This window comes from Microcaecilia unicolor, chromosome 4 (genome assembly GCF_901765095.1).
Source record: "Microcaecilia unicolor chromosome 4, aMicUni1.1, whole genome shotgun sequence".
Lineage (NCBI taxonomy): Eukaryota > Metazoa > Chordata > Amphibia > Gymnophiona > Siphonopidae > Microcaecilia > Microcaecilia unicolor.
The window spans coordinates 93,587,125-93,599,260 of record NC_044034.1 but is presented as its reverse complement, the minus strand read 5'-3'; the positions used below and the strand labels follow the sequence as shown (position 1 = coordinate 93,599,260).

General features: G+C 45.5%; 1 protein-coding gene across 4 annotated transcripts in view; it reads right to left on the bottom strand.

Annotated features, from left to right (window-relative positions):
* The window catches only part of RCBTB2 (RCC1 and BTB domain containing protein 2), a 228,079-nt gene that overhangs the window by 184,270 nt on the left and 31,673 nt on the right, over positions 1 to 12,136 (bottom strand). For all 4 annotated transcript variants that reach the window (XM_030200479.1, XM_030200478.1, XM_030200481.1 and 1 more), the window contains exon 3: positions 9,445 to 9,588. In XM_030200479.1, coding sequence (XP_030056339.1) covers positions 9,445 to 9,570 — 126 coding nt within the window. In that variant the 5' untranslated portion in view covers positions 9,571 to 9,588. The remainder of the gene's footprint in view (positions 1 to 9,444; positions 9,589 to 12,136) is intronic.

Here is a 12,136-nt window from a genome sequence, read left to right as displayed (position 1 = left end):
TGAGGAATCACACTATATCAGCGGCCAATGAAGCATTCTGTAATTTGCCTCTATGACATGCCAACGCTGCCACCTGAACCTTGAGCAAATTGAGAGCCAAGCCATTTTTGAATCACTCCTAAAGGAAGGATAAAATTTGCAACAAGATAGCACAAAATGGAGAAACACAATCCTGTGCAGACCAGCTCTCAAATGTTCTTCACACTCTAGCATAAGATGTGGACCGCTTTCGAGCTTGCAGTAAGGTAGTAATAACATCATCCATGTAATCCTTCTTCCTCAATCACGCCCTCTCAAGAGCCAGGCCATAAGACCAAAGTGGGAGGGATTCTCCATTAGTACTGGACCTGGTGAGTTTATCTTTTGGGGCAGACTGGATGGACCGTACAGGTCTTTATCTGCCGTCATTTACTATGTTAATATGATGTAATAAAAGAACAAATTCAGATGAAAACGGCAAGGCAGAGACTTCTACCCCCACAAAACCAACATCCCGGGACACGGTAGCAGGCAAGGAACCTGTGACAAAATGGCTGCCGAAGCCTTGCGTAGTGCAGGAGTTGTTGGCATTGGGCCCGCCAAAACTGCCATCAGAGAGGGGCTGGACTGAACTCCCAGAGACAGAGTACTGAAGGCCAAAGTAGGCAAAAGCAGCATGTCCACAGAAGTAAAGCAAAGTGTGCAGGAACCAGCAGCTGAGAGCTTACCCCCACAGTGCACACAAGACTTAATAGGCTCAGACAGAGAATAATAAATATACTCACAGAAAACAGCCAGTCAAGGCACTGAAGCCTCACAATCTTCCCACAAGTGCTCTCAAAAAAAAAAACGCAGTGGCTGCTTTTTCTTTTAAAAGATAAGGGTCAGAAGAAAAAGAGAAGGGAAGACTGAGATAAAGAAGCAGAACGAGGCAACGGGGGAGCACAGAAGGACCTAGACCACTAGGTTTACACCTAAGGCACAGGATATTCTCAACCCCAAATTCAACTGAACCTGCAAGCAAGGAGGCCACACAGAACTCACCACAGCATAGAGGAGCTATAATCCCGCTTGCTAAATTCACCTCGAGTGTCCCTTCACTCACTTTGGAAGCTAAAGAGATTGAGGCCACTTTTCCTCTAAATCTGTCTTTCATACTTTGGTTCAATCCCTTATCCTCACCAAATTCCATCTATGCTGGACTTAAAGGTGGTCTTCTCCAAAAATTACAAACAGCTCAAAATCCTGCTGCTCATCTTATATGTAGATCTCCTCGCTTCGCCAAAGCCACTCCTCTTTTATATGAGCTAAACTGGTTACCAATAAGAGATAGAATATCTTTCAAATTATACATTTTCATTCACCAAATCCTGTCTGGTCGTACCCCATCATATATGAATAATCTTACTGAATTACCCCCTCATAATGCTGTTTTGTCATCTAGAGAATATCATGTCTCACATTTCCCTATCTGTAGGAATGTGATATATAAAACAATTCACTCTGCTAATTTCTCCCATCAAGGCCCCAAATTTTGGAATTCTATTCCTAAATCAATTAAGTATGAAAAAATTAATTCTTACCTGACAATTTTCTTTCCATTAGTCCCAACAGATCAATCCAGAGACTTGTGGGTTGTGTCCCTCTACCAGCAGATGGAGATAGAGAGAACCTCCGAGGTTTGCTATATGTGGACCTGTGCAGCAAAGTAAACCTCAGTATGAACGATACCAAAGCAGTGGAATGGAAACAATAGAAAACTCTCCTGACACTGTCAGACCAAATGCCCAACATACTTCCACCACTTCCAAATTTATTTGTTTTTATTATTTAATCAAATGAAGGAACATTCAGAGATTGTGAGCGATTACAGAGACATAAAAGAGTGGAGGAGTGGCCTAGTGGTTAGCGTGGTGGGCTTTGGTCCTGGGGAACTGGGTTCAATTCCCACTGCAGGCATAGGCAGCTCCTTGTGACTCTGGACAAGTCACTTAACACTCCATTGCCCCAGGTACAAATAAGTACCTGTATATAATATGTAAGCCGCATTGAACCTGCTATGAGTGGGAAAGTGCGGGGTACAAATGTAACAAAAATAAACAACGAAACCCGAAAAAACTAGCCAACCAAAACAAAACCGCAGACAGTAAATCCAGGGGGGGGGGGGGGGGGGGGGGGCCTATGGATTGATCTGTTGGGAGTAACGGAAAGAAAATTATCAGGTAAGAATTAATTTTTCCTTCCATACTGTCCCACAGGGTTCGAAAGGAGGACGCTAAAGCGCTTTGAGAACTAGATTAAGGTTCCAGGATGGCAGAACTGGCACATGCGGAGGACGCAACCAATTTACGACCTCAAAAAACAAACCACATCCGGGTGGGAGGCAATCGACGCCTCCGAAGCCGGCCTCTAAAACATGCCAGAGCTGACACCTGCACCTTAAAGAACTCAACGACAGTGATTTCTGTACATCCTCCTGAAGAAACGAGAGGATAACCGATACTGAAGCCGCTTACAATCCCGAACTCGCACACCACAAATCGAAGGTACGCCACATCCTAGCATAAGCTATCGTGGTGGATCTTTTCCAAGTCTGAAGCATCTTAGCAATAACCGCGTCCGGGTACCCTTTCCTTCTCAACCGCCCTTTCAAGGGCCAGGCTGTAAGACCAAAGGGGGAGGGATCCTCCATGATGACTGGTCCCTGCAGCAAGAGACCATACTGCACCTGCCGGAGGGGACGATTGAGCAGGAGCCTGACCATATCCGCGTACCAGGGACATCTGGCCAATCCGGGGCCACTAGGATCACTCGACCGGGATGACTGGCAATGCGAGTCAGTAACCTGCCCACCATAGATCACTGGGGAAAGGCATAGAGCAGGCCCCTGGGCCAAGGTTGTAGAAGAGCATCGATGCCTTCCGAGCCAAGCTCTCTTCTCCTGCTGAAGAAATGGGGAACCTTCGCATTGATTGTGGTGGCCATTAAGTCCATCACTGGCATCTCCCAACGAGCAGCTATCTGATTGAAGGCCAGAAGGGAGCGTGTCCACTCCCCCGGCTCCAACTGGTGGCGACTGAGAAAGTCCGCCTGCACATTCTGTGATCCCGCTATATGAGCCGCCATCAAGAGACAGAGATAAGTCTCTGCCCAACAGCAGATCAGGGCCGCCTCGCGCGCTACTGGTGCACTCCTAGTGCCCCCCTGACGGTTCATGTAGGCGCCCGCCGTCACATTGTCTGAGAGAACTCGAACTGGGCAACCACAGAGAAGAGACAGAAACTCCCGAAGGGCAGATGAATCGGTCGCAACTCCAAGCAGTTGATGGACCAAGATGCCTCCGTCGAGGTCCAAATGCCCTGGGCCGTCTGTTGGAGGCAATGAGCCCCCCCCCCCCCCCCCCAACCAGACAGCGACGTATCTGTGGTCACGATCTTCCATTCCGGGGTTTGCAGAGGAATGCCCGACACCAGATTCTTTTGAATGTACAGACAGGTCGAACATTATCCTTTCTCGGAGGATTACGAGGTTTGGATGCCAACGGCTCAGAAGGTGCCACTGCAGGGGGCACATGTGAGTTCTGGCCCACTTTACGCCGTCCAAGTTGGAGGCCACGGAACCCAGAACTTGTACATAGTCCCAAGCCCGCGGGTTCGGAGTTTGGAACAGAGCTCGCAATTGACCCTGCAACCACTGTGCTCAAGCTGAAGGAAGAGAAACTATCCCTGTTCAGGTATCGAAGCACACTCCCAAGTATTCCAGCATCTGGGAGGGTGTAACGCTGCACTTTGGGAAGTTGATCACCCAACCAAGCGATTGAAGCAACCCGACCACTCTGTCGGTTGCCCGTCGACTCTCCTCGAAAGAAGACACCGCAAAAGCCAGTCGTCTAGATAAGGATGGACTTGAATATCTTCCTTTCTGAGATAGGCCGCCACTACAACAAGGCCCTTGGAAAAAGTCTGAGGTGCTAGGCCGAAGGGCATCGCTTTGAATTGAAAATGATGACCGAGCACTGCAAACAAAGAAAACGCCTGTGGCGAGGCCAAATTGGAATGTGTAAATAGGCCTCTGAGATCGAGAGACGTCAAAAACTCCCCTGGCTGTATCGCTGCAATCACCGAGCGGAGGGTTTCCATGCGGAAATGCCAAGCCCATAAGGACCCGTTGACGCACTGGAGATCTAGGATGGGCCGCCAAGAACCGCCCTTTTTTGGCACCACAAAATAAATGGAGTATCTACCACACTTTCTTTCTGCTGGGGGTATGGGCTGGACGGCTCCCAGTCATTCTAAGTTGAGGAGGTTTGACAAACTGCCCACACCTTGGCGGGAGATTTGCAAGGAGATTCCAGAAACGAGTCTACTATTGGATGAGCCAATTCCAACTTGTAGCCGTCTCTGATAACCTCCAAGACCCATCTGTCGAATGTTACCCTGGTCCATTCCACCAGGAATAGGGACAGCTTGCCCCCAATAACCTGCTGGAGATGGACCAAGGCCCCATCATTGGGCGGACCTGGCTGCGGGCTGGTTTCTGTTACCAGAAAGGAAGGTCCGTCTGTCACCCCGAAAGGGCTGAGGTCTCTGAGAAGACCTTGCTCTCTGAAAAAAGACCCCGCGACCTGGACGGTAACGACGTGTATCCCTAAACTTAGGTCTAGGTCCAGTCGGTCGCACAAATTTGGACCTGTCCTCCAGGAGGCGCTGGCCCTTAGAGTCACCAAGATCCTTCACAATCTGTTCTAGGTCTGTCCCAAACAAAAGCTTTCCCCTAAAAGGAAGCCTTGCCAGCCATGACTTAAGAGACCACGTCTGCAGCCCAATGTCGCAACCACAGCCAGCAACGCGCGGTGACCGCTAGGGAAACCTCCTTCACCGAAGTCCTCAAAAGATCATAAAGAAGATCTGCAAGGAAGGCTAAACCAGATTCTAAAACAGCCAGGAGGTACTCCGGAGAGGAGGCTTTCTGTACCCACGATAAGCATGCCCGCGCCGCATAGGAGCCACAAACTGAAGCTTGCAGCGAAAGGGCTGCTACTTCAAATGGACAGCTTCAAGCAAGTCTCCAACTTACGATCCTGAGGGTCCTTCAGCGCCGTGCCACCCTCCACAGGGAGAGTGGTTTTCTTAGTGACCGCTGTGATTAATGAATCCATCGTAGGAACCATCAGCAAGTCTAAGTCAGCAGCAGGCAGCGCGTAAAGACGCGACATAGCTCTAGCAACCATAAGCCCACTGTCCGGCGTATCCCACTGCACCGAAATAGGGATTTTCATGGCTTCATGCACATGAAAGGGTGGAAATTTGGTGCCAGACATAATAGATGGCACCGGACCTGTTCCCCCTGACGATTCAGGGGGTGAAATGGCCAAAACCTCAAAAGCCCTAATAATCAGGGAGCGAAGCTCTTCCCTGCGAAAAGGGTGAGCAGCCGTCGGGTCATCCCCCTCCTCAGAAGGCAGGGTGAACTCATCTGCCAAATCCAATGATTCTGAGGGAGAGCCCGGAGACAAAACCGGGCCATCTGTGTCAGATAGCTCCTCAGGATCCAAAATCTCTACCCGGGGACGTTTTGGCAGGAAAGACTGAGAGGCTGCAGCAACTGAAATTTGCTGAGGAAGAGACGGGGCTGCCTGAAGAAAAGCTCCTGACTTCTTCAGAAGAAAGGCATTATGAATTAATAAAACAAAATCCGGAGAAAAAGGAAATGAAAGGGACTCCCCTGCTCCCTCTAAATTGCTTTCTTCCATTGGAGCCTGTGCAACAGAAGCGCGCTGTGCCTCCCGTCTGTCAACCACCACATGCGGAGCTGGTCGCGCCTGAGAAGAAAAAATGGTGCCCACCGACACGCGCTACACTAACTGCCCCGAGGAAACCGCCGAAACTATCCCCTGCGCTTCCGACTCACTGGACGCATGAGGGGAACCCCCATCGTAAACACCCACTGTGGGCTGCCGGCGGCACAACTCACACTCCCCTGACGCTGCTCTATGGCCCCCACACCGGGAGCAGCGCTTAGCCACCTCAGAACGCACTGACATGCTTCACAAACGCCTGCCCCTCAAACAGACTCGGCAGCCCGTCTAGCTCCTTCGTATGATTAAACAAAAACAAAGTCTCTTAAAGAGATGCTTACCTTTTTTTTTTTACTCAGGAGAGAAAGGCAACACCCGATCAGGCCCACAGCCCCGGGCGACGGAGGAAGGGTAGGGGAGACCGGGAGGGACCAGGTGTACACCAGAAGCTACAATCAGCCACTCAACCCCTGACTGTGCTAAACTAGGCCCAAAGGACACCAGTAGCCAGATCAAACCAGAGCTGCAGAGATGTCCCTCCACATGCTAGATCGAGAGAATACTGAAGTTTACTTGGCTGCACAGATCCACATATAGCAAACCTCGGAGGTTCTATCTCCACCTGCTGGTAAAGGGACACAACCCACAAGTCTCTGGATTGACCTGTAGGACGCTATGGAAACAGATGATTACCTAACTTTCAGAAGTCTTTTAAAAACACATTTCTTCAGTCTGGCCTTTCTGAATACAAAGAACTCTATTTGAATTTTACTCACATTCTTTTCTTTTCTTAATCTCATTTCATCCTTTTTTTTCCTCCATCTAGTCCTGCCTAATTATACTCTCACCTGTCCACCATTATTTATTTGTTTGTCTAAATCCCTGGTTACTTATTGCACAAGTATTAATTTGCTTGTTGAAGTTATTGTAATTTGTGTTATATTCTGTACATTATAATGTTTTAGTCACTGTTTGTTTGTAAGCCACATTTAACTTGAGTCTATTTTGGACAAATGCGGGGTATAAATGTCATGAATAAATAAAATCAGTATATTAAAAGCTATATAAATCTAAAAGAATGTGCCTTTCAAAATAAAGACTGAACGAATGCATGTGCTAAAACTCATGTCAATCATAAATAAGTCAATAAACTAAAATGTAAGTGCTAAAAATGTGTAAAAATTACAGAAATGGCCTAAAGTCAATCTGTTAATTTAACCCAAAAGGTGTTAAGGTGGTGGATTGCCTTCTGTTCCTCTCTCAACAAACTCTGATTTATATTTCCACCTCCCCAGGACTTATGAAGTACATTAAAGACCAGGAATTTTTAATCATTAATTGCATGGTTATGAGTATTCCAGTGTTCAACTGTAGGTGCTATAGTGATGTTTCAATTAATACAACTTCTGTGTTCTATGATCCTTGTTTTGACCAATCGTATTGTTCAGTTTCTGATGTTCTTGCTTTGCAGAATGAGACATACTTTATACACACAATGTAAGTGAATTACTATACTGCTAAAAATGTTTATTTTTATTTTTCTTTCCACTTCTTTGTTTTTACAGCTTGGCACATATACCACTCATAGGTACAATTTAAAGAGAAGTGTAGTCTGTCAATGTGGGTTCCTGACATGTTCCCCAATGCAGGTAAGTCCAACTCCCATGTTCCATATTTTATGTTCATGAAGGCTTAGCTTACATACATTCATATCTGTCATATGTTTTCCTTGATATTTTTTTTTTATATAAGTACAATTGTAACATATGTATGACATTTTACATGACTATATATATATATATATATATATATATATATATATATATATATGTGTGTGTGTGTAATATATATATATTAGGAAAAAATGCCCGTTTCTGAGCACAATGAAACGGGTGCTAGCAAGGGGCCCCCTCCCTCCGTCCCTCCGAGCTACTTGCCTTGTTGGGGGTTGGCGTTCGCCTCGCGTTTTGGCCCTCTGAGTGTTATAGCTCCGCCCTCGACGTCATGACATTTTGACGCGAGGGCGGTGCAGACCCTCCCTCTGTCCCTCCGAGCTATTTGCGTTGTTCGGGGTTTGCGTTCGCCTCGCGTTTCGGCCCTCCAAGTGTTATAGCTCCGCCCTCGACGTTTTGACGCGAGGGCGGTGCAGACACTCCAGGGCACACCGGATATCTCAGGCGCCTCAACTTCCGTGGAGGCTTCAGAACGTTGGGGTTGCCTTTTATATATATATATATATATATATATATATATATATATATACATATACATACACACTAGTAAAAAAGGCCCGTTTCTGACACAAATGAAACGGGCGCTAGCAAGGTTTTCCTCGGAGTGTGTATGTTTGAGAGAGTGTATGTGAGAGTGACTGTGTGTGAGAGAGAGAGTGAATGTGCGAGTGTGTGTGTGTGAGAGAGAGAGAGTGAGTCTGGGTGCGAGTGTGTCTGTGAGAGACAGTGTGTGTATGTGAGAATGAGAGTGTGTGCAAGTACGTATGTGAGACACAGTGTGAGACAGAGAGAGTGTGTTTCACACAGATACAGTGTGTGCGAGAGAGAGTGTGTGAGACACAGACTCTCTGTGAGACTGAGTCTATGAGAGACTGTGTGACAGAGAGTGAATGTGATACAGTGTGAGACACAGAGTGTGTGAGAGACAGTGTGTAAGAGTGAGAGAGAAAGAGAATGTGTGTGTGACAGAGATACCCCCCCCCCCCCCCTCTCTCTGGTGTCTGAGCGTTACTGTGCAGGACGCAGAGCTCTGGCTGTGCTTCAAGGAACTGACCAATCCTATTTAACAGAATGCACCTCCAACATTCTGAAGCCGAGAAACCTCGTGTGGTTGGTCACTTCTGCTTGTGACGAACCCGAAAGTACGTGATGTCAATTCAGGAGATGGATACAGAAAGCAGGAATGCCTCAGCCATGCTGTCAGCTTCAGAATGTTGGAGGTGTGTGTGTGTGTGTGTGTGTATTTTTTTTCTTTTAAAAACATGCTTAGTATGATATATTCTCATATGGACATTGGTTGTTTTTTATCATTTCATCTTATATTTATATCCCTGTATTTATATATTTAATTTACAGTCTTGTGACCCCTGAGACAGGCGGTTTTCCACCAAAACACAGGTCCATGTCGGGTCCTTCATCTTAGTGCCTAATAAAAAGAGTGTATCTGTATTCTCCCAGCTAGAGAGTCTTGTGTCACCCTCTACCTTCCCTCTGGTTCTTTCTGGCCAACATTCAGCCAGAATCTGTATAAGGGAAGAGATGTCCTCACCACCTCCAGGTTCTCCTTCCCTGTCACCCTCAATGGCAAGAAGCCCTTAATCAAGCCCCTCCCCCACCCTCCCCCTCCCCCAAATAAGTAGTGGCTAAAAACAGCCTTTTTGCTGTCCAGCTGCCTACTTATCCAGTTAGTGGTCTGAATATCACTGCTAACCTAAGTATTGGCTCCTCCCAAGCACTAACCGGACAGTGCGGGGGAAGTCAGTGCTCATATTCAGCAGCACTGTCCATTAAGTGCACCTGAATATCATCTATTAGGCAGGCAGAAACAATTTAACTGGGCACAAGGCTCTCCTGCCTAGTTAAATCACTTTGAATATTGACTGATAGGTCATTAAGGTAAGTTTATTAATGTGCATGATTTGCATTGAATGTTACCTCATCATTCTCTGTAACATACAGCACTTCATTACCAGAACTGCCAAAAATATAGGCTTGACGAACTGACTTCCGTTCTTCTTCTGAGCAAAGGGCAAAAATTGGCCATTTTCCAACATCTACCATCTTCAGCAACAGCAAAGCCTGGCACATTTTCAGAAAAATGGAAAAAAATGAACATTTTGCACTACATACATCATCTTAACAGTGGAAGGTATTCTGCGTCTGCCAATACAGCTTTTCACATGCAAAACAATACAAGCTTGATGGAACATCCTGTGTCATTCACAATTTACAAAAACTATGCAAATCCTTTACGGATATTACTGAAGTAAATGCCAGCTAATTTTATTATGGAAATGAAGATTAACACAATCTGGACAACAACTCCCGAAACAGCAATTCTTTTAACAATTACCATGCTCTGTCAGAGGAGAACAAACACCTTAAATATATCCAAGATTTGTAAGAGATTAAGACCTGTATTAAACCTGTAAACCATACAAGCCCTCAGGACCTGACTAGGTCAGTTCACATTATTAAAAAATCCTTATTGCCCATACAGGACTGAATTCTGTAAAAAAAAAAAAAAGTACGCTAAGAACTATTCTGTAAACAGTGCTCCAAGCTGGGCGCCATTTATAGAATAGCACTTAGCACCAGGAGCCACACCAACTGAACCTACTACTACTACTTATCACTTCTATAGCGCTACAAGGCATACGCAGCACTGTACATCATACACGAAAAGACAGTCCCTGCTCAAAGAGCTCACAATATAAATAGGACAGACAAATAGACAGAACTAAGAGGTAAGGGATAAAAGGTGCAGGGCAAGCGAACCCTGGTGTAAATCCCCGCACCTAAATTAGGCATGAATCCCCCAAATTCTGTAACATTTTGTGCAACTCCTAGAAACTCCCCTAACCCACCCATGCCCCCCCATGGTTACACCCCCTTTTCAGATCCACACAGAAAATTGACGCACATATTTATAAATTAACCCTAAATATGCGCATGTAAATTGCAATTGCCAATTAGCGCCAATTGATTATGACCCAATTGGCACTAACTGCCTCATTAAGCAATTAAACTGTACATGCACCCAAATCTGAATGTGCAATTTTGAGCGCTATAAAGAGAATTCGGGAGGTTATGCCTATGGGTAACATGTAAAGTAAGGTATTGAAATCAGGTCAATTCCCCAGAATTACTATGACAGCTGCGATAACTAAACACCAAACCAAGAAAAATATTTAACAGATCCTGCATCTTATTGCCCAAGTACACTTTTCAATTATGATATGTGGAGGAGCATTTTAGAAAAGATGTCCAACTTAGAATGTGGACGTCCCAGTCAGTATATCACAAATGGACTCAATTTCATATGCAAGATGGACATCCAAGTACTGGAAACATCAAGAATGAACATCCATTTTACAAATGGAAATGTCCAAATTCTGAACAGGGCAAAATAAGGGAATAAGGAAATTTCTACACGGGCTTTTCCCATTTCTTCCTCTCTTCTTCTTCCATTCCATTTCTACATCTGTCTAGCAATTATCTTTGTTTCTTCCCCCCACCCCCCTCTTCTCTTCTTGGCCTTTATATCCACTCCTTTCTGGTTTTACCCCATATTCTCCCTTTCTCTCATCCTCTAGTCCTTTGTCTCATTCTTTTCACCTCCCATCTCCCTACCAGCTTTTCCTATCTCCCTCTCATCCAATCTGCAGGACTCCTAATGCCCCCTCCGTCTCTCTCCTTCCCCAGTTTCCTATTTCCTCTCTTTCACCCATTCCCTAGACCCCCATTTCCATCCTGTACTCACTCACACTTCCTAATCTCATCAGCCCCAGCTCCATCTATGTTTCTCCTTCCTTCGTCTCCAGGCCATTTTCCTCCTACTGCCTCTCTTCCTATCCTCATTCAACCCCTTCAAAGATTTACCCTCTTCCTCTCTCATACCCTTCCAACTGTAGTTGAAACAGATGTCTGAACTGTGCAGGTCTCTAGACACAGAGCCCTGCAGTTCAAAGAGAACAGAAATCATGCAGCCTAGGCCAATGAGAAAATGGAGCTGCCATGCAACCCAGTGCTAGTTCCTCGCAGTCCTAGCCAGACCAGTTTAGGGCCATCTGGCTTTGGTTCACGTGACAAAGGGGTGTCAAGACAATATTTTGGGGTGAGACTTGCCACCCAGTAGCGACACCTACGACTGTCACAGAAAGGAAAAATTCCAATTATTCAAAGTGACTATTGTCTATTATCAATATGACAATTGTTAACAAATTTAATAAGCTGTTGAGCAATTATTTTTGGAGCGATAGAAAAACTAGGTTATCACTAAAGATATTAGCAAGATCTTAAAAAGAAGAGGGACCAACAATACCAGAGTTTTAAAAATATACATTTTAAGACCGGTGGGTGACTTGCTCTACATCTCATCATATATGCCAACTGAAGTGTTACCTATTGGGCAGTCACCCTGAAGCACTCATAGTGATATTTCAAAACATTATAAAAATTGAAAAAGATTATTTATCTTCAAGAGCATAGACATTCTGTTGCCACTCTTTCCGTCAGTGTATCAATGCATATCCACAACATTTATTTATTTATAACATTTATATCCCACATTTTCCCACCTATTTGCAGGCTCAATGTGGCTTACATAGTTCTGTAATGGTGATTA